At 36.0% G+C, this 24,170-nt stretch overlaps 1 protein-coding gene across 1 annotated transcript; it reads left to right on the top strand.

Moving 5' to 3' along the window:
• The first annotated feature begins 22,903 nt into the window (after nt 1-22,903).
• LOC133805837 (uncharacterized) lies at nt 22,904-23,704 on the top strand. Its single transcript, XM_062243989.1, has one exon. The coding sequence runs from the start codon at nt 22,904-22,906 to the stop codon at nt 23,702-23,704; it is 801 nt and encodes a 266-aa protein (XP_062099973.1).
• The last annotated feature ends 466 nt before the right edge of the window (nt 23,705-24,170 follow it).

Here is a 24,170-nt window from a genome sequence, read left to right as displayed (position 1 = left end):
AACCCTAGTTTCTATCTTCCACTTTCAAGATGAAAGACCTTGGAGAGGTTGATGCCATCTTAGGTATAAAAGTGAGAAGAAATAGTGGGGGTTATGCCTTAAGTCAAGCCCACTATGTTGAGAAAGTGCTTGACATGTTTAGTTATCTCAAAATCAAAGAGAAAAATACACCATTTTATTCAAGCATAAAGCTTGAAAAGAACAATGGTAGAGCTTGAAAAGAATAATGGTAGAGCTTGAAAAGAATAATGGTAGAGCGGTGGCTCAACTTGAGTATGCAAGTGCATTAGGGAGTTAGTGTGCGCCGCTCATTGCACAAGAATGGATATTGCATATGTGGTTAGCAAACTATGTAGGTTTACTAGCAATCGAAGCATGGAACATTGGAAAGCTATTGGGAGAGTTCTAGTGTAACATAAGAGGACCAAGCAGCTAGGCCTCCAATATTCAATGTTCCCAAAAGATACTTGAAGGATATTCCAAAGCAATTTGGATATCAAGTGTAGGAGATAATCTATCCAAAAGTGTTTGGGTGTTTATGCTCGGAGGAGAAGAAGTTTCTTAGGGTTCCAAGAAATAAACATGTATTTCACACTCAACCATGGAGGTTGAGTTTATAGCTTTAGCGACAACCAAAAAAGAGGCTGAGTGGCTTAGGGATCTCATGTTGGATATCCCAATTTTCGCAGATGAGGTATCAACGATCTTGATACACTGTGGTAATCAAACCACATTAGCTAGAGCCTATAATTGCATATACAATGAGAAGTCTAGACATATAAGTCTGCAACATGAGTATGTGAGACAATTGATTCCATAAGGAATCATATCAATCTCATATGTTAAGACAAGTAAGAACTTGGCGGATCCATCTACAAAACCTCTTGCGAAGAGGTTAGTAAGTTCCACTTCAAAAAGGGATGAGAGTGAAACTCCTAGAATAATATATTCATCAATGATGGCAACCCAACTCCTAACTTGTATACATCAAGGGCAAGAGTTCAATGGGTAAGAACAAGTCATTGAGTGAATAGTTCAACACTAACATAATCATGAGTTCCATCCAATGATGGTTAGTGTTGGTTACTACCGAGTGAGGGTTAAGCCTATGGCTTTTAATGAAGTTCAGTTGTGTGCAACAAGCATCTATAAAGGTAGCAAAGATATTGTATGAACTTCACCTATGTGAACTTAGAGGTGGTGTCGCCTCTCATGGGAGTTCGAGTTTCACCCCGGAAAGTTCATGAAATGGATGAGCACATGGCCATATGAGTGCTAAGCGAGAAAAGTGGGAAATTGAATGGTCAAGTGGAGGTGTGTGAGGTGTTACCAGGTTTAATACTAAGGATTACTTGGTTCATTCTTTAAGACACCAATAACTTTGATAAGACTTTGTAATATTTTCACTAAGATAAAGTTCAAACCGAAATGCACTTTTTTTTATGCACCAATATTGTATGAGCTTCGAAGGTATGATTATATTTAACCAAGTGAGAGAATGTGGAGATTGGTTAAATATAATGCTTAAGTTGTTTACACAATGAGGTGCAAAACACTTAACAATTTTTACTTAAGCTGTAGTGAAAACATGACATTGTGTAGAAGGCATCTAAAAATTACTTTTATGGGTCTAAAGTGATACATGGAGGTATCTAAGGATCCCCAAAAAAGTTTGGTAGCATTTGGAGCAATTTTAGAACCATTGGAAGGGTCAAAAGGTGGAGGGGGTGGCGATGCGTCGCTTGCTAAGAGCCGTTGCATCGCCTAAATGTGAAGGGGCTCAAAAACCCCAGCAGGCGATGTCGCCTGCTGGTAGACGACCTATCACCTTGCAGGCGACATGTAGCCTCGCGTGTTCGTACGAACACGTAAAATAAGCTCAAAATGGCGAGTTAATTATCTATATTCCTGTTGGTTAGAACTAATGGCGGTACCTACACTATCAAGGGTTCTCATAGAGTTTTGGAAGACTTGATCACTCTCCCCAATCTCTCTCTAACCTCTCTATCTCTCTCTCTAGTTTTGACTTACATGAGTTTTAAGGCTTGTTCATTCCCAAATCTCATTCGACTTGGTTAAAGCTTCAAGAAATTAGGTGTAATGGCCTACTAATCCAGGACCATTACAATGTGGGTTTAAAATAGTGCTTAACTCGTTCAGCGAGTCATTTGGACTCAAAAGCGTAATTAAGACTAATCAAAGGTTAGGTATTAAAAATTTCAGTAAAAAAGGTACAATCTTTCTCCATTAAAACTTCAAACAATTACGGGGATCCCAACAAGAGTTCTTAAATGAAAATTTTACACTCAAAGTTACAAAAATAGCCGGCCTAAGCGGCAAAATCAGGTTGCTAACATAAGTCCCTCATACTACTCAACGGTGGCGACCAAGCTAGCCGGATATGTACGCGCCGCTCCAAAGCTCGCCGACTCATGGCCAATTATGTCTAGTTCGCCCTTATCTGCACCATAGAGCACCCGTGAGTCGAAGCCCAACAAGAAAAGTTTCACAAGATATGTGTAACAATTACAACATGAACATATAACAACAGATATAGATAACAATTCACATAATTTATAAATCATGGCCACACATATAATCGATAATCATCATAACATTCTATAATAATCAGTCTCAAGCGACATGCATCAACAGAACCATATGTACAGTCAATGCCTAATAAAGTGCGTCTCTCAACACTAAGATTACAGTAATAAGCCATAGAGTACGTCACCTGGCACTAGGATCACAATAATAGTTGCATACTCACAAACAATCAAGGTATATAATAACCATACACCATCTAACTCATCTAGTTAATGCAGTCATAACCACTTCTAGATGCAATAGGGCTAATGCCCGCTCTATGTGCAATGTAAACTTTTCTTACCTCACTTCCTGTGCGAATAGTCACTACTACAAGAATGGTCTTTCTCGACAGTTTTTAACTGTCGCTATTGAGCAACGACGACAGTCGACTAATTTTCGTATTTTCCTATGCTGGCGTAGGGGTAGCTACACCGACAGTTAAACACGGTTGCTATTACAGGAAACACTGATAGTTATTAAGTGTCGCTGCTGCTGGCAACGCCGAGAGTTCATAGGTGTCGCCGTTGCTGGCAATGCCGACAGTTATAGGTGTCGCCGTTGCTGCAACGTCGACAACTACTATGTGTCGTGATTGGCTCTCTATGGTGACATTTTTTAACTGTCGTAAAGTTTCCACACCAGAGGACATTGCAAATATGTTGTCAATTCCCCCCTGGTTTCAAAATCAGCGCATCAATTGTAGTGAAAGAATGTACATCAAAAATTAAATTAAATTAATATTGGTAACATTAGCTTTATATTTGATTAGTTCTTACACTTTCTAATAAAAGAAATATATAGTTCCAAAAAAGTTTGTCATAAAATGGATAGCTAGCAAAATTCCAAAAAATGTAGTTTGTCATAAAATGGATATTTAGTACATTATGCACATCAAAAAGCTAAATTAACTCAACCTATAATTTGTTAGATTGATTCTATATTTGATTAGTTCTAACAATTTCTAATAAAAGAAATACAAAGTTCAAAAAATGACTAAATCCTCTCACATAACCGACCTATAGTGTTTCGTATCACACGTCGGTTGTAGTGTTATTATTTTATATATATATATATTATAGCATATTTATCCAAAAAAAATCATGTTTTTATACAAAACATCCAGAACATTGTTAATTATAATAATATGACTAAATTTGAACTAATTATCCAAAATTATGAGTCTCATGCATATTTTAACTAGTTAGCCAAAATATGAAGACTTATTAAGTAGTATTTAAAAACTCCATGACGTATTTTGCCCATTCTTCACGTACTTCATTAATATCTTCTTTTGTGGAAGAAAACTTCCCACCACACTAAAACAAAAATTATTGCATTTTGAGAATATTGAGATAATGTTAGAACTTTAATACTAAATATTATATTAACTTACATTTCTAGTTACCATTTCGTTGGAGCCTCATTCATGACAAAGTTTTTTATCATCCTTATAACATAGAATCCACATTGAACTGATTTTACTTGTTGAAGAGGACACTTAACACTTTTCCCAATCATAACCTTATGAAAGAACATACCAGTGATTGTAGTAGTTCATAATGTTATAATCTCCCAATCATAACATAACCCTATGCCTTTCAATCCTATCATTAAATAAATTAACCATAAAAAGACCCTATTAGATATTGAATAAAATTAATATAAGTTGAATATATAAATCTAATTGTGTCATTCTAAGATATATTTTGTCAAACAACTTATGTGCATTAGAAATGAAAACATATTACCAATAATACAAGGAGAATGAAACAGTTCAATATACTTTCCAAAGATTTTATTAATTCTTACTATAAATATATAGATATATCTTTTCCAAATGTGCACAATAAAAATAGTGAAAATGAAACTTAAGAATAATTAATTAGTTCTATGTATATGTATATGTATATATTTATATATATTTTATATTTGATCATATAACTATAAAAAGACATCAAGTAGCGGTGGTCACATGCATTCAGCGATCAAAAATTAATATGCTATGAAGAATTATGCTCATCCAAAAACTAGTCAAATACTTAAATTTAAAAAAAGATAACTAGTCTTTAGGATGGTAAATTCCATATAAACAAAAGACAAATATTTTCAACAACATGCAAATGACAGCAATCCAAAAAAATTCCATAAAATTCCGTCGAAACAAAACAAGAAAAATGCATCCAGCAATTCTCGTGTAGCTATATAACCATGTTCTAGCAAAGAAAAAGGTTTATGATGATGTTAATGTTAATGTTATGAGCATTTTCTTTTATGAATCTAGTATCATATTCTATAGTACATAACACCTATAAGCCAAAATAAAATAAATAATTCGTTACATTCTCCTTTCTCAAATGCACAGTACATTTTCTTTTAGGAATTTAATATCGAATTATATAAGTGTTGTTTGGTAACACTTAACAAAATAATTTTTTATTTAATTAATTAAAAATTTGACAATTAAACATAAAATGTGTTTGGTAACTCTATTTTTATTTATTATTTTTTAAATTTTAATTAAAATTTATTAAATTTTGAAAATAGAATTTTTTCACTTTCAAAATTTTTATAAACCGTTTTTTATTTTCCTTTCTTTTGTTTTTCTTCTCTTCTTCAAATCAACACCTCAAATTGTTAAATAAAAAATAAAAATAAAAGCTATCAAATGCGTTTATTATTTTTCGTTCTTAAAAACAAAAATAGTTACCAAACATATTTTTATTTTTTTAAAATCAAGAAATAAAAATAAAATAATATTTCTATTTTTTGTTTAAAAAATTTTAAAACAAAAATTTACCAAACACAACCATAGTAATTTGGTTCTTTGCATCATTATCTCAAACACTTGAGGGAAAAAACCGTTATTAGTTTAAGTGTTCCATATAGCATAGTTTCTCTACACTACATTCAAGATAAAAACAAGCAAACATCCAAAAAAAAAAAAAAACTAACACAAAAAATACTCATACTCCAGAAACTAACCCAAAAAATTTCCCAAAGTTTCAATAAAATTTTGAGAGAAACAAATACATAAAAGAAAATGGGAAAAACAATAAAAACTTACAAAGCAGAGAAGGTTGGAGCCTGGAACCAGTGAAGAGGGGACCGAGGTGGAGTCATTGTATCAAACCATACACAAAAAATCCCAATGTTGTAGTAAGGTCTTGAGAAATATCTACACATACATATGTCCATAATGCCTGAAATCAAACTTCCATAATCTTATTAATCATATACACAAAATCAAACTCTTATCTATCCATCCAAACTTCCATATTCAAAAAATTTAACAAATGAACTCGGTCTTTCAATTTATAAAAATTAGAAGAAAAAAAGGTGAGGAAAAATAAAAAGGTCAATGGTGAGAAGGAAAAATGGGTTACTGTAAGCCATATCGAGATAAATAATAGAGATTGACTCACCTTTCTTTTTTTTCACCGATGATGAGGTTGACAAAGGAGAGAATAATAGTTTCTCTAGCATCTCTGCTAGCTCTGACCAACATGAAACTAGTGAAAGAAGAGAGAGAGAGGATGGGGGAAAACTAATGGATTAGTAAAGAAGGTGGAAGGGTGAGAAGAGTATTTTATTTAGGGCTTCTTTTGTTAATGAAAAAATTGGCGGGGATAAAAGGATTTTCCAAAAAATAAAATCGAAGTGCTAAAATATTTACTTAGCCCGCCTTTTATTTTACAACCCCTTTGCCTTTTTTATTAAACCTAACCGATCGTGACAAGTTTTATTTTAATATTATATATTATTAATAAATATATTTATTACATAATTTAGTTTATTTTTAAAATTAAATTATTCATTAATTATATTAATTAATGAATAATTTATTTTTATTTGAATTTTAGCGACATGTTATAATTGTTTGTATTGGACTTTTATTAACTGTCGGCGTTGGGGTCAACTACAACAGTTTTTAACTGTCATCATTGGTCTCGAATTAATTGTTGGCCTTGGAGTCAACTACAGCAATTTTTAACTGTCGGCATTGGTCCCGAATTAACTGTCGGCGTTAGGGTCAACTACAACAGTTTTTAACTGTCGGCATTGGTCTCGAATTAACTGTCGGCGTTGGGGTCAATAGCGACTGTCAAAAGCAACAGTGACACTTATTCACTATCGACATTGGTTTCTATGCCTACAGATTTTAACTATCGGTGTAGAGTCGTGCTAAGCAATTATGACAGTCAACAGAGTTGACTGTCGTGGTTGGGTGTTGGGAAAACCCAATTTTGTAGTAGTGAGTGAAACAACCTCGAGCGTGATCCCTTTCCCGAGCCTCATGGAAACCCTACTCACAACATAAGTATACACTTATCAAGAATCAAGGTTGGATTCGGAGTTCCAATCTAAACTGTAGCCATTGGAACCACTAACCCTATCAAGTGGGCCCCCAAGACAAACCTGAGGAAACCAGAACCTTTTCCTAAATATTCAGAAAACCAACAATTTAGGGCACCTGGCACGGTCGTGCTTGCCCCTAGTGCACTCGCGCCCACATAAATATTTGGGTTTCTGGGGCACTAGCGTGGTCGCGTCTCCCCTGGTGCAGTTGCCCCAGTGTCCTGGAAACCCAAAATCGAACTCAAAATCCCTAACTGCCTCTTTCTTTATCACTAGTTACCAATATAAAGTTTTCATGGCACATGGATACAAAAAGCATAGAGGGGTATAAGACTCATCCAGAGTCCTTTCCCTAGCACCCTCATCCATCAACTTATCTTTTTGATCCTTGTGTCTTAAGATATCCATATCAGAAATGATGAAATCTTTAGCCACTTTAGATAAGAACTCCTCTCTATACCTTATCAATCGTGGATTACTTCCTTACATTTCCTTGCAATTTTCTTCATAAAAATAAACGAAGGGGTTCTATTAATCAACTTACCAATCGCGAACCCTATACCAACACCGATAACCCTCTCAGCTAACTTGTTGTACTATTTTCGAGCTACACACTTGGCCCATATATTTCTAGCATAAGACTCCTACCACTAGATTTATTTTCCCTGAATAATAAAAGTTCTCATGATTATAATCCTTTCATTGATTTAGCCAATATTTCTCTTTCATATATGCGTCTTTCTGGTTAAAAACATATTTTGATGCTGATGTTAGTGCATGTGTTACACTGCTGCCATATCAATAATGTTACAACGCCTTGAGTGCAATCACCACTGTTACCAACTGGAGGTCACGTGTAGGCTACTTCTCCTCATACTCTTTCAGCTGTCTCTAGGCATCAACTATGATTTTCCTTAGTTTACCTAGGGGTGCATTGGTGGTGCTAGATTCATCACTCTATCATGGCACTTCCCAACGCACTATGAATCCTTCGTTCTCAGACGAAATAGGTACCGGTTCAATAATCCATTTCTTTTTTAACCTTTGGAAGTTCTCTTCACATCTGTTGTTTCACACCCACTTCTTGTCCTTACGTATTCATTCAGTCAATGGTGTTGCAATCCCCAAGGACCCTTTTTCAAAACTCTAATAGTGCTCTAACAACTCAAGGAACTTCCAACTCCTACAATATTCCATGGCCTTGGCCAAATCTTTTCCTGCTCTTGTCCTAGCTGATTCAACTGGGTTCGACCAATACCCATCATTTCTTATAACGCAATCCAGAAATACTACTTGAAGCAGTCAAAACTCACTTTGCTTGAACCTTACTCGCAATTTACATCCCCTTAACCTCTTTAAATCCAAGTAGAAATATTTCCCGTGTTCTGTCTCTGATTGGGAGTAAGTCAATGTATTACTAATAGCTCAAACACCAACTGTTCAAACAATCCTCGAGCTCTCTATTTGTTGGATTCATAAAAGCCAATGGGGCATTGGTTAGTTCAAAAGATGTCCTCAAAATTTCATGATGTCCATACCTCGTGCGTATAGCAGTCTTTTGAATATCTTCTTCCTTGATCCTCAGCTGGTAATAACCAGATCGAAGATCAATATTTAAGAATCTTGTCCTGCCTTGCAACCAATCCCCCAAGTCGTAAATCTTTAACACTAGATACTTATCCTTGATAATCACCCTCTTCAGCTCTCGGTACTCGGTATGCTTCCTCATTGATTCATATTTCTTCTTCACGAATTATACTGACGTACCACATGGTTAAAAGCTAGATAATTCACCATAAGTCAAGTAGCTCCTTCGATTTAACTATCAACTCTCTCCACTTTACCTGTACCATTTAGTAAAAGTTCCTTAGACCTTGTTACAAGCGCCAATTCTATCACTGCTCGGTTCCTCAATATCGTAGCAATACATATAAGTCCTTTGATAACACCCTTAGAACACACAAACCTCTCTAATCCCCTCAAGTTCAATAGTTCCAGTAATAAGTTTCTAGTCTTCAACACCGAGGTCGTTGAAATACCGGGTCCATCCACCGCACCCATAATCCTAAAAGAATATTCTTCCACAAGTTAGAAATTACCATCTCCATTTTTTGTCTTTTTTTTTTTATAGTCTATAGCTGCCCTTTTTTGACCAACCAATACATAACTCGTACCATATCAAAATTCTCATTTTCTAATTCAACCAGTTCACAAGTAATTCCTCGCATTTCAAATTCCCTGCCATGATCCAAGCCATCTTCTAAAGACCCTCAACTCTTAGTAAATAACAGGGTTCCAAATCCCATACTATGCCCATCTCAGGGTCTTCAACATTTGTTTCTCACTACACTTGATACAATAGACATATGGCACTAGGCTATCGCCTAAGTTGTGTGCCCTCAAAATCGTTCATCTGACCTGTCGGTACAAAAATATTTCTATCTTTTCCTTTAAGCAAACAGGGCACTCACTCGTACCAGATCCTATAAACAAAGGTATCATTCTCTGAGGATCCCGCCTTACAACACCCTCTCCAGATCCCTTATTCTTCGTTCTCTTAATAATAAAGGTTTTCTCTACCACCCAAGCATACACATAAATTTTTTATACCAATTCGACTCTAAATCATTATCTATCATAAGATTCCACTCCCAAACAAATCTTTCTTTTCTTGTGACATCCGTTGGCAATATACCATCTGCAATCCTTGCCAACCTATTAAGTTTCAAGGCATTTTCAGTCGCAGCAATAATGCCCTGATCCGACTAGTGAACCTATTCACCTTCGCAGTTCGATTGCGTCAACATAATATTTTTCATTTAATATTTACCAGAATCCTTCCCGACTTTTGTAGCGATACTCTTAATCTGGGTTATAACCTCCCACTGTATCAAAGTACCATCTCGAGGCATACACTTGGCATAGCCATCCTATCATCATCCATTATCTGTATAAAATCTAGGATAAAACTATACATGCTTATCCGCTACTCAATCCTGCACTAAATGGATTAAACTGAAGGGTATCCCTTCAGGAACCTTTCTCACAATGGTTCCAATCGATTCCCTTACTTAACATTGCACTGCCAAACCTATCGGTGTAGGAATCACATGTTGAGCAACATTCTCTAACAGCATCTATTACCTCAATTGTTCAGTCTCTCCTCGTGTGTCTATCATTCAGTTGCAGACTAGATAACACATGCTCCCACTCCACGAGGAGTCATATAAGGTTCCACAATAACCTATTATGCCTTCACACTCTTGCCACAGTGTTTGATTAATCGTCTCGGAAGCACTATTTCAAATACTTCTACAATCCATGCTTCTGATTAATCAAAAAGTCATACTTGTCTCTAGACCGTCCCACAATTTGACCAAAATAACCACAATGCTAGTAAACATTCCCTTTCACATTCATACAGCAGTCAGGGGTCAGGCCCCATCAGAATATCTCATGCGCCATATTCTAGCATGCAGGTAAGGCACCACATTCAATTACACAATTAAACACATATTCAAAACATTAACTACCAAACTATGAGTCGATCTTGTCTTTAGCAGCGAGCGTACATTTTTGGTCAATCTTCAGGAACCATAAGCCTTGGCAGTTCCGATACCAAGTTGTAATGCCCTACTAATCCAAGACTGTTACACTGCGTGTTTAAAATAGTGCTTAACTCGTTAAGCGAGTCATTTGGACTCAAAAGTGTAATTAAGACTAATCAAAGGTTAGGTATTAAAAATTTTGGTCAAAAAGGTACATACTTTCCCCATTAAAACTTAAAACGATTACAGGGTCCAACAAGATTTTTTAAATGAAGAGTAATTACACTCAAAGTTACAAAAGTAGTCGGCCTAGGCGGCAAAATCAGGTTGCTAACATAAGTCCCTCATACTACTCGACTGTGGCGGTCGAGCTGGTCGGATATTTACACGCCACTCCAAAGCTCTCCAACTCATGGCCGATTACGTCTAGTTTGCCCTTACATGCACCATTAAGAACCCGTGAGTCGAGGCCTGGCAAGAAAAGTTTCACAAGATATGCGTAACAATTACAACATGAACATATAACAACTGATATAGATAATAGTTCACATAATATATAAATCACGGACACACATATAATCAATAATCATCATAACATTCTGTAACAATCAATCTTAAGCGACCTGCATAACCAAAACATATGTACGATCAATTCCTAATAAAGTGTGTCTCCTGGCACTAAGATTACGGTAATAATGCCATACTTCGCATCACCAACACCATATGTACGGTCGATTCTTACTAGAGTGCGTATCCAGGCACTAGGATCACAATAATAGTTGCATACTCACATACAATCAAGGTATATAATAACCATACACCATCTAACTCATTTAGTTAATGCAGTCATAACCACCTTTAGATGCAATAGGGCTACGCCCGCTCTATGTGCAATGTAAACTTTTCTTACCTCACCTCCTACACGAATAGTGAAATGACCTCAAGCGCGATCCCTGACCCGAGTTCCGGTCACTTATTAGGAATCAAGTCTAGTTCCGGAGTTCCAATATAAACTCTAGCCATTGGAACCACTAACTCTAGCCAATTAGGCCCCCAAAACAAACTTGAGGAACCTCGAACCTTTTCCAAAATATTCAGAAAACCAACAATTCAGGATACCTGGCTCAATCGCGTCCACATTAATATTTGGGTTTCTGGAGCACTAGTGCGGCCACGTCTACCCCTGGCACAGTCGCCCCAGTGGCCTGTAAACCCAAAATCGAACTCAAAATACCTCACTTTCTAGGGCACTAACACGGTCGTGCCACACCCTAGCGGTGGAAAAAATTACCCAGAATTCAAAGTGTTCTCCTCCAATTTGAGAACTTCGACTTCCCCTACACACCAGACCTCAAAACCTCGATCTAACCATACTTTCCAGCAGGTTTTTGCCATAATAAGCCCTAATATAGCTTGTACAACCCAAATATAACAATAATATAACACAGAAACACCCAATACCCAACAAATCACGAAATTGCTTTTTTGGGTCTCAAACCCAAACTTTCTCTCTAAAATTTGAGAATCACATCTCAAAATTATGGATCCCAGCAGCAAACAAGTATCAAAAATGATTGTAAACTTATTTGTATACCCATTTATCCAACCTAAACACCCCAAATAAGCAAGAAATCCAAAATTTCCATAAAATTTCTAAACATTCTATCAAGAGCACAAAAGAGGAAGAACAAGGAGTTTTACCTCTGAATTTTGAAATCCCAAGTGCTAGAAAATGTCCTTGGCAATTCATTCCTCTTCCCAACAGCTTGAATCTCCTTCAAAGTTCCCAAATCCACCAAATTTTTCTTAATTTGCTTGTGTGTGTGTGTGTGTGTGTGTGTGAGTCTTGGCCACTTGAAGAGCAAAGAGAGGTGGAGAGGATAAACGTGAATGATGGCTGCCCAACACTTAGCTGAATTCTGGTCTATTCCCATGACGAAATGAACAATATTCCCTTACCTCCATAAGCCCCCATAACCAAAACCCAAGGACATTTTAGTCATTTGCCTCAATTTCCATTAAACCTCAAATTACACCTATAATTCCTAGTTAATTCGCTAATCTTCCAAATACTAATATTTCCCCCAATAAATTTCATTCACCAAGTACTTTCCCAAAATATGTAAAACTACCAAAATACCCCTTGGCTCACCCCGAGCCGAGTATTAATCCCCGTTGCCTTTTTTCCGCTAAATTTCTCAATAGGATTGTCTCATGTCGAATATCTCAAATCTATCCCCATAATCATGTGGTCTCAAGCATATAACACATAAAAATACAAATATACCATCGATGGGTCAAAATTTCGAAAAATGCCCCTTTTTTTAACAAAAGTTGGCCTTTAAGATATTTGATACACATAAGCATGCATAAACAGTCGTATCAAAATATAAGTCATATAATCCACATAGTCATGTATCTATCCAATTAATTGCCACATAATTACTGCACGTGCCCTCCCAGCATGCTAATCAAGGCACTAAGCCTCACAAGGAATTTTTGGACGTTACATTAGGGAAGGCATAGAATAATGATTTTGGACAACAATATTCTTATTATGTATAAGCCTGAGAAGTTCCTCAAGTTTGAAGATTCAAGTTGCTCTAAATAATATGCTGTATCTATCTAGCCCAAACTTTGTTTTGTGTTATTCTATTGTGTTTTCATTGTTTGAAATGATGATTAAAAGTTTCTAAGTTCATCTTATCATCATTTAATCACTTAGTTTCTTATATTCAAGATTTGCATTCATACCATGATCATGGTAATTTGATTATCAAGATTTGTCTTCATGCTTTGAATAAGGTTCTTGATTAGCATTTAGGGTTTCTATTATTGAACTATTCCTATTATTAATTGTTGGATTAGAAAATGTTAAGCCATATATTCCCTACAACTAAAACAAACCAAAGAAAGATTAGAATCACAAGAGTATGAAAGACCAAAGTAGTGGTACTAGCAAGATATTTGAGAATTCTTTTCACAGCAATAAGATGAAATTCAGTGGGGGCAGATTGATATCTAGCACAAACCCCAACATTGAAACAAAGACCAGGATGACTTGCAGTAATATAAAGTAAACTGCCTATCATACTTCTATACAGTGTTGGATCAATCTTGTTACCTATCTCATCTTTCATCAATTTAGCAGTAGTTCATGTTATGTGTAACGCTCTAAACTCCAAGAACTGTTATGGTGCGCATTATAAACAGTGCTAAACTTGCTAATCGAGTCATTTGGCCATAATCATGTAACTAAGTATGATTATCGGTTTAGGGATTAAATTTTTTTGTTAAGATATAATGTTTCATTAGAATGTTTACTGTATACATTGGGATCCAAAAAATATAATTTAAAGGTTTATTACAACAAAATATTTACAACCAGCCAATCTAAGCGGCAAAATAGGGTTTAACCTTAGTTCCTCTTTTAACCCTCGGCCGTAGCGGTCGAGCAGCTGCATATGTACACATCGTCACCTAAGCTCTCCAACTCAAGGACGGTCAAACTTTCTTTTGCCTTTACCTGCATCACATAGCACCCATGAGCCGAAGTCCAGCAAGAAAACTCAATATGCTCATGAACAGTAATCACATGTCATAAGATCATAACGTGCATGCCTAGCAATAACAGCCTTAATCACGCATGCAAATAAGTTCAGACAATGAACGAGTGACTAATCAACAAGTCACTAACAGAGGGTCTGCATCTTTAAACGAGTGACTGATCAACAAGTCACTATTAGGGGGTCTGTACCTTTAAACGAGTGACTAATCAACAATCACTAACAGGGGGTCTGCACCTTTAAAAATAAGTAATCATTTCACTAGCTTAAACAAGATAGGTATCTGATGAGATAGTCATCAACATAAACCTACCGAGTGACCATAAAGTCACTAACGTGGGATTCTGTTCCCTTAGCCATGTGACAAAACAGTCACCTAGGTCTTTGGCTTTGACTCTGAGTAACTAGTCATAGACTAGTCAAGCGCTTATAATTTTCATCGACCTTAGGGTCAGTCCAGCATTAATGCTCATTTGATTCATTCAATGCCGATCTTGATTAGATCTAATCTTTTATCGGCTCTGCGTTCATGACGCTTATGTCGTTTCTGACTCTAGGTTAGTAACATGCGACCAATGCCGATCCTGAATAGTCAGTGCCATGCACAAGTAAGCAATGCTACCAAGCATATATCATATGTCAAATATCCAAATACAGGGCATTCAGCATGCTTACTTAACAATTGCTAGCATAATTAGGATCGTACATAAACACTGAGACTCAAGCTCTGATCAATCTCATATTCAATATTCATGGCATGCCCTAATCACATGTTTCTCGTGCATCACATGCATCACATTTAAACATCCAACATGCATCAAGAATAACCATGCATGTCACATACGGGGTGCAAGTTTTGTTACCTTTGGTCCAAGCACAGGTTACCAATAAACGAGTCACAAGCACGATCCTGATTCCAAGCCTCTAATGATAACCTAGTCACAACCATAAACGGTGATCCAATGAGTTCAAGTTCTAAAACCCAATTCCGGAACCAAGACCTAGCCTCCGGGACATCGATTCCCACTAAACCGAGTAGTAGGAATGATCCTGAGGCCTAAGGTTTGAGTTCCCATGATCAAAACATCACTTTGTCCATAAATGCCCCCAAGTGCCGCGACCGCAACTCACTGGGCCGCGGGCCTCAGCCTAAATAGAGGTGCCAACATTAAGCATCAGCACCAAGCGCCGCGATGCCACTGTTCAAGGGTCGCGGCCCTCAGACCCCTTCAGCAACCTACACCTGCTTCATCGAGCCTGGGCCGTGGCGCCCAAGAACAGGACCGCGGCCTAACCTTGAACCAGCCATTTTTCCCTGATTTCTCCATTGTAAGACCTTCCAAAAACCTATCCAAACATCTCCAAACTCAAAAATAAAAGTTCCCAAACATCCCCATGATCCAAAACCCATAAAACCCAAGCTTCAATTCAATCAAAAACTCATCAAAACACAAAGTCCAATTCAAGCTTAAAAACTTTAAAATCTTAAAACTTGAATTACCTCCAATTGAGTTGTTCCCAACTAAATCCTTTGGCTAATAAGCTTCTAATCTTTCCTAGGATCGCTATGCCTCGATCCTCGCTTGAATCTGAGTCCTAGAACTCAAGTTTCCTTCAAAAATGCGATCGGGAAGCGAATATGGAACTTAGAGGGAGAAAGAACTTACTTAACGTTCTTTTTATTTCTTAAAAGGTTACTTCAAGCTTAAGTAGCCTCAAAAAATCCTAACGCTCGAGGTCCCGAAAACGTCCCCGGGGACAAAATAGTCAAAACCTCCAGAATTTCCCCCTGATCTTACTAACTCCCAATTTATCATCAAATATTGATTCACATTACCCAATAACCCGGTAATGTGCTAAATACCCCTTGACTCACTCCGAGTCAAGAATAAATCCCGTTGTGACTACTACACTAGCTTACCTCCTAGGATTGTCTCATGCTGAGTAACCCTAGCATAACCAAATAATAATAAAGCACCACACACATATCACATATATGCCAAATATGCCCGAAATGACCAAAATATGAAAATCACCCAATTAATCAGAAATGGGTTCACATGCATATTTAATACACCTAAACATGCATATAATCATTTAATAACATAATAAATCAATTATGCCCCCCCCGGGCCTCCTAATCAAGGTCCTAAACCTTGTTAGGAAATTTGGGGCATTACATTATGATTGGTTAAATACAAATGATAAGTGTCATTATACAAGCTAGGTATAAAACATTTAGTGAATTTCACATAGTGTAGTTATGAAATTTGAGTTTCAATTGTAGGCACTTAAATATTGTGTTTTTGGGTCCAAAGTGATACATGGAGGTATCTAAGGATCCTCAAAAGTTTGGTAGCATTTCTAGAAATTTCAGGCCTATTAGAGGGGTCACAAGTTAGAGGGGGAGGTGTTGCATTGCTTGGATGCAAAAGGGCTCAAAACCCTAGCAGGTGATGTGTCGCCTGACGAGTCCGTACATACACGTGTTTTAAGCTTCAAATGACAAGATCTTTAGCTCTAATCCTATTGGTTAGACCTAATGACAGCGCCTACACTATAAAAGGGTCCTCATAATGTTTTGGAAGACTTGATCACTCTCTCAAATCTCTCTCTAACCTCTCTGTCTCTAGCTTTCAAGAATCTCACATTTTCTCTAAGAAACTCATAGAGAAAATGCTTGACTTTTTTAGTTTGAGGCTTGTTCAATCCCAATTCCCATTTCCTCTTAGAAAAGGCCTCAAGCATCAATGGTGGCTAGGAAATAGAGAATTAGGACAGCGATAAGAATTGTGTATACACCTTTGGTTGTGTTTTGCATTGAAGAATGAGAAGTTCAAATTGGTGGATTCATCAAGGGTTTTGAAGCATCATAAAATTTGAAGAATTGTGTTCCAACATTAGGGTTTGCATCATCTTTCTCAAACTTTCTTTGGTCTCCGTCAAGCATTATTGTGTGTAGATTCTAGATTTTGTGGTGGTGTAATCTCACTCTCCCCCAACAGTGTCCATGGGTGTGCGAGCATGTTTTGCATTTTCTAAGCCAAATGTTTTAAGTATATTTTTGCCATATTTTGATTGGGACAAGAAAATGCAATTGTCAAAGTGTTTAATTTGTTAGCCAATAAAGTAGCTTAGCTCACCAATTATGCTCATTTCAAATTCCTTAGTCATTAATTAAACAAAGGAGTAAGTGTGTGTGTCACAAGTGGACCCAAATGTTATGTGATCAACATATATTTGAGCACAAACAATACCAAGATTCAGAGGCTTAATAAAAAATATTTTTTCAGCCTTACCTCTAGTGTAGCCATTGTTAAGCAAGTAAGAGGTGGGGCGATCATACCATGCCTGAGGTCCTTGGTTGAGCCCATACAATGCCTTGGTCAACTTGTAAACATGATCGCCATGATGAGGGTCCTCAAACACAAGAGGTTGAGAAACATAAGCCTCTTCCACAAGGATGCTATTCAAGAAAGCACTCTTGACATCCATTTGGTACAATTTGAACTTCATGTAACATGCTATAGCCAAGAGAAGTCTTATTGATTCCAAACGAGTCACAGGAGGAAATGTTTCCTAAATGTTCACTCCTTTAATCAGAGTATACCCTTGTGCCACTATCCTTGCCTTGTTGCGAACAACATTTCCCAAATCATTAGTCTTATTTCTAAAAATCCACTTAGTGCCAATGATGTTAGCATCCAAGGGACATGGAGTAAGAATCCACACTTCATTTCTTTCAAATTTTGAAGCTCATCTTGCATGGTTGTTATCCAGTGCTCATCTTTAAGGGCTTCCTTGACTTATTTTGGTTCCACTGAAGAAAGATAACATGCATTAGCAATCTCATTCACAAGTTTCCTCCTAGTCACCATTACATCATTTGGATCTCCAATAATGGAGGAAGGAAGATGAACTTTGGGAATCCAAGTGGGTGGCACCTTTTTCTGATGAATTCCAATATCAACTGGAACTACATTTTCTTGGATGGAAGATACATCAGAAGCCTCAGAGGTTTCAGTGGAAACATCAATTTCTTAGACTTTCGACGATCTAGGTACATCTCAAGTTTGTGATGCAACAGGCAGAACTGATGTGTCAACAAGCATGTGAGTTTATTCCTCTTCTGAATAAATGAAAAAGTCTTCAAAGTCACTAAATACAACATTGATTGATTCCATAACTGCTTGAGTTCTCATGTTGTAAATTCTGTAGGAACGACTGTTGATAGAGTTCCCCAAGAAGACTCCTTCATCGCTTTTGGCATCAAATATACCAAGTTTCTTTCTATCATTTAGAACAGCACACTTGCAACCAAAAACATGGAGATGAGCCAAGTTTAGTGTTCTACCTTTCCATAATTCATATGATGTTTGTGTGGTTCCAAGTCAGAGATGCACACAGTTGCTTATGTAGCATGCAATGTTGACCGCTTTCAGCCCAAAGTCTCTTTAACAATTTCTTTGCGTTCAACATAACTCGAGCCATCTCTTGAAGAATTCAATTTTTCCTTTTCACAACTCCATTTTGTTGAGGAGTTTTAGGAGTTGAGAACTCATGGGCTATACCTTCTTGGTTGCAAAAATCAACGAAGACATTATTTTCAAATTCCTTGCCATGATCGCTATAAAGACAAATCACATTTTTAACCTTTTCTCCTTTTTTAGCTTGAAGAGAGAGACAAAGACCCTTAAAATTTTCAAAAGAATCTGATTTTTCTAACACAAGATAATCGAGAGTAATCCTCCACAGACACCATAACATATTTTCCACTGAGACTTTCAGTTTGCATAGGCCCCATCAAGTCAACATGCAACAACTCCAGAACTTGGGAAGTAACTAGAAAATTCAAAGGAGGGTGGCTGCTTTTGACTTTTTTTTCAAGTTGACAAGGACCACAAATCTTGTCTTTCAAAGGAGACAAATTAGGAACACCTCAAACATCCTTTAATTGCATAAGTTTGTTGAGATCTCTAAAGTTCAAATGACCTAACTTGTAGTGCCACAATTCCGTATCATCAGACTTTGTAGAATTACAAACTAAGTTAGTGCTCAAGAGATAACAATTGTCACTGGACCTCAATCCTATTAAGATATGTGTTCCAGATGTTGAAACAACAGTACATCCAGTATTGGAGAATAGAATCGTGCACCCTTCATCACAAATTTGACTGACACTTATCAAATTAGCCTTCAAACCTTCAACATATATCACATTTTCCAGAGGAGGAAGACCCTGTAAACACAACATTCCTCTTCCCATTATCCTTCCTTTGCTTCCATCACCAAAAGTAACATATCCCTCAACATAAGACATGAGGTTTGTGAGAAGATGTTTATTTCCCGTCATGTGGCGAGAACACCCCACTACCAAAGTACCATTGGTTGCTATTACAAGCCGGCAATGAGGTATGGAAAACTAAGGCATTGGTTTGAGCATTTTTCGACCTCCGTTGTTTTCTTCCTACAAAAGAGACATGTGGTTTGTCTTTGGAGGCTTTCATAAGATTAGATAAGTATAAGTATAGTTTGGAGCATCTTGGGCGTATATGACCCTTCTTTCCACAGAAATGACAGATGGGAATGAATTTCTGTAGTGCACCAAATTTATTTTTTAATTATCAAATTTTGTGCTTTAATTTATTTAATTGTTAAGTGTTGTGAATTATTTTATTTGTTTTAAATTAATTTTTAGAATTGTTTGGTAGAATTTATGTGAATTTAATTGTTAATTGTTATTTGTTTATTTTTTTTAATGTGAATTATTGAGTTTTGGTTGAATGCACTAAGGTGCATGGTAGGTAGTGATGTACCCTAATTATTGAGTGTGTGCATGTGCATGGTTGCATGGTACACATGTGTCGAATTTTCTACACACTATATTATTTCCTTTTATTAGATTTATTTAGATTAATTAATTAAATAAAAAATAAAATAAGGTATAGGAAGAGAAGTGGCATGGGAAGCATAGTGGGAAAGCTAAGGAAGAGCTTCCTATTGTATGTGGATAGTGATAATGCAACAGTGATGATAGCCAAATAAATTGATATTTTTCCTTCTTTTAGATTAATTGAAAAATCATTTTTTAGTAAATTAGAATAAACAAAATTAATGTGAAATTAGGAATAGGAAACTTACCCATTTATTTTTATTAGGCTATTATTTTCTTAGGTTAGAATAAAAGGGAAGAGAAAAAGAAAAGAGGCCATTTTTGCTTGGAGGTGCCGTCGGCCTAGAGAGAAGGAGGGAGAGAGAGAGAGAGGCGAGTTCTAGAGAGAGAAGGAGAAGAAGAAGAAGAAGAAGAAGAAGAAAAAGAAGAAGAAGGAGAAGAAGAAGGGATCAATCCTAGGGTATGCCTCTTGTTTATGTTTTACGATTTTTTTTTCTTTTAATTCTAGTATTTTGATTAGAGTTGTTTGTAATTATTGGTGCTTTTCTTCTTCTCCATATGGATTTTCGAAAGAAAAAAACCCTAGGGTTTGAGCAAGGAGATGGTTCTAGTTTGGGTTCTTGATTTCTATCAAGAGAGGTATTGGATTTCCTCCCTCAATCTTTTGGTTATTGTTATTTTATGTTGTTATTTTGGAGAGATTATGGCTAAAAGTGAGTTTGTGTTTTGGGTGGGATATTATGTGTGTTTATTGATATTGGGGATGTTTTCAAAGAAATCATGTTTTGAAACAAAGCTAATGTTTTGTTTATTTTTGGTCTTGATGAATGTGCTGCATTATTGTTATGATGGCTTGATGAGAAGCATGTTAGGTGGTCATATATTTTTGGATTCAAGAGCATGAATCTTATATAGATCTCACCCAAAGCATGTGTAGATAATACTTGTGAAGTTTTGCTTATGTTTCTTTTGATGTTTCTATGATTTTGGCCATGTTATGTTGGAAATAGGCACATGCTAGGTTTAACGTGAAGGCATATATGGATATTGGTGTTTTATGTTATTGATGCATGTTTTTCATTATTATTTCATTTGATGGCATGTATATACTCATTAGAAATATAATAGGGTGTTTGTAAGATTTTAAATGAGTATATGTTAGTTGTTTTCTTTTGAATTATTTGAATGATAGAAGCATGCTAGGGTTTGTGTTTAATTATGTTAACTAAATATGCATGATTAATATTTGAATTTGGTAAAGCATGATGAAAGTGATGAATATTATGATTTGAAGTACTTGCTGAATTTGTGTATAAATAGTGTCAATATGATGAGAAATTATTTTTGTTTCTATTACTATTAGTTATTATATCATTAGCATATGTGGTTTTTCTTAACCATAAGTTAAGGAAGGTAGTAACATTTTTTAAAAAATTGTTAATTATTATTACTTATTATTATTATATTATAACATTTAGTTTTAGATTACTTACCTTTTGTTATGTTGATTTTATCTTGATTTTTCTTTATAAAAAAGTTAATAAGCTTTTGGTTTTGTTTTTTTTTGTTTTCTAATAACTTTTAGCTGTAAAAGTTACAAAATATTTGTGTATTTTCATTGTTGTTTTAGGGTTTATTCAATTTTGGCCCCCTCTATTTTAGCTAAATACAAGAATGGACCTGAATTTAAGAAATTATAAAAGGGATTTTCTATTTAGCAAAATGATATAAAAAAGTCCCCTAATCGTGATTTTTTTCAAATATATTTTTAAAAAGACCAAAATACCCTCACTATTTATGAGTTAATTTATTAAATATTCATATTATATTTTTTACAAAAAAACATTTAATTAAAAGATTCTTTTTATTAATAAAATAAAGTAGGAAAATTCTCTTGTGGGGATGTTAAAAACGTCACCTCCTGTGCGAACCTTTATTTAAAAGGTGATTGGTTTTTTATATGGATGACCATTTTTAATGGTTTGGACATGCATGTATTGTATTATTAATTCTAGAGGTCATTTTTTTTTTTTACTTGTTTCGTTGTGATTTCCAAATCACGCTTATATTCATTTTTTTTTCTGTTGGGTTGAAGAGTGAAGAAGCGAGAGGTCTGAAAGAAGCGAATGGCACCTGAACCACTCTTCCAGATTAAAAGCTTGTTGTTTACTATTTAGTTTTAATAAATTTGTTTGTGTTTGACATTGCCCTGATTTCCATACATGGGTATCTATGCAATGCTTTTTAATTTCCCTAATATTGCAGGGTATGGTGTGTATTGGTGATATTGATTTAATGTATCCAATCATGTCATTCATCCTTAAACGAGTAAGTGAAAAAGAAAAATTAGGAGTGTTTTACTTAAATTGTTGTGTTTCTTAGTGTTTTGTAAGGGAGGTAGGAGATAATTAGTAAATTGTATTAGATTTTAACACGTATATATCTTAAGTGATCTAGTCTTGAAGAAAAAATAGTTTTCTCTCTTTTGCTTAAATTCTTTAGGCATGGCTTTGTGTCTGCATTTAGTAGTTTGAGAATGAGATGCCTAATCCATAAAGTCAGTAGTAATTATAGAAAAGTAAAGTAAAATATTTCATAGTCATTGCTTGTGATAGTCTTTATTTATGTTGTGTATGATATTATCCGAATATGTTTAATAAACATGTAAAAGTAATTGGAAGGTGTTGTTAGTTAATTTTTTGCGGAGTGACAACAACTCAAAGGGCGAAGGTATTAACGCTGTATTGAAGAAGGTCAACCAACATATGAAAATGTATGAGTTTGTTAGAGCTCTTGACATGGCACTTTCATGGGTACGACAATGAGAGGCTAAAGATGAGTATGAGTCCTTGCACACAATCCCACAATTAGGGAAGACAAATTTGCAAAACATAGAGGAGGAGTTGTCGATAATTTACACAAGGAACATGTTCTTCAGAGTGAGGAAGTAGATGTCCAAAGAAGGAAACTACACCGCTGCAACTAGTGACATAGAGGATGATGAAATAATATTGAACCTAGAGAAGTATCCTCACCCAGGAATACGTAAGTCAGTCTATGTCATAGACGATCGTCAATTATTTGCTTGTGAGTGCCAGTATTTTTTTTCCTTTGACATACCTTGTCAGCATATTTTTACAGCAATTAAGCATCTGCGTATCACAAAAATTCCTAAATCACTAATCCTTACACAATGGACAATTGAGGCTACACAACTTCCTAATGTGCAAAACGATTCCTACGCAATATATGAAGACAGAGATGCAGAGGAGAGAGCAAGGTTTGGTGACATTACTAGCAAAATGACTGAGCTCACTTACCTGGGGTCAAGGACTCATTATGCATACGAAAAAACAACCTATGAGATTGATAAAATTTGCGCAGAATTACGAAACAACCTCCAAATTAGGGAAGATAGCTGCAAGGACAAGCTTCCTTTACACCATCACTCAGACTTCAACATATTGGATCCTTATTTGAGTAAGAATAAAGGCATTGCTAAAATGAGAGGGTCAAAGGGTGGAGTTGCCCGAAGGTGTAGTATTTGCAAAAAGAGAGGACACAACAAGTCTACATGTTTACAAAGAAAGAAAAAGGGTCACAAGAAATGGGGCTCTGACAACTCCGAACCAAAAGAAGAAGACGAAGATCTATATGGAACAGAGGATATGGATGAGTGGGAAATGAATACTATGGATTATTCAGAAAGTGAAGACTTGAATGCACCTACTGTAACGTCCCAAATTTGCTAATAAGGATTAGTGTCTTAATTAGCGTGCCGGGAGGGCAATAATTAATTTATTATTTTACTATGTGGATTAAATGATTATGTGATTAGAAATGCATGCTTAGGTGAATTAAATATGCATGTGGGCCCATTTTGGTTATTAGGGGCAAATTTGTAATTTTGGCCTGTTGAGGGTATAAATGCAAATTATATGTATGTTGTGCTTGATACCACGATATTGTGGTGATATATTTGTGATGTGTGATCCGAGATGGACCTGGGGAGTGAATTAGCGAAATAGTCACAACGGGGTCGAATACCCGGCTCGGGGTGAGCCTAAGGGTATTTTGGGAACGTAACACATGTTTGGGGGTTACCGGGTAGTAGGTAATTATTTAGTGATTGTTTAAGTGTGTCTGGATTAAATGGGCATTTATAGGAAAACTCGAGGAATTAGCGGGATGTGGAAAATAACAGGATTGTCCTTGGTG

This window comes from Humulus lupulus, chromosome X (assembly GCF_963169125.1).
Source record: "Humulus lupulus chromosome X, drHumLupu1.1, whole genome shotgun sequence".
Taxonomy (NCBI): Eukaryota; Viridiplantae; Streptophyta; class Magnoliopsida; order Rosales; family Cannabaceae; genus Humulus; species Humulus lupulus.
This window is presented reverse-complemented; position numbering and strand designations above follow the sequence as displayed.

Excerpts from the sequence above, each read along its gene's own strand:
- LOC133805837 (XM_062243989.1), top strand. The coding sequence starts at position 22,904 with ATGTCCAAAGAAGGAAACTACACCGCTGCAACTAGTGACATAGAGGAT.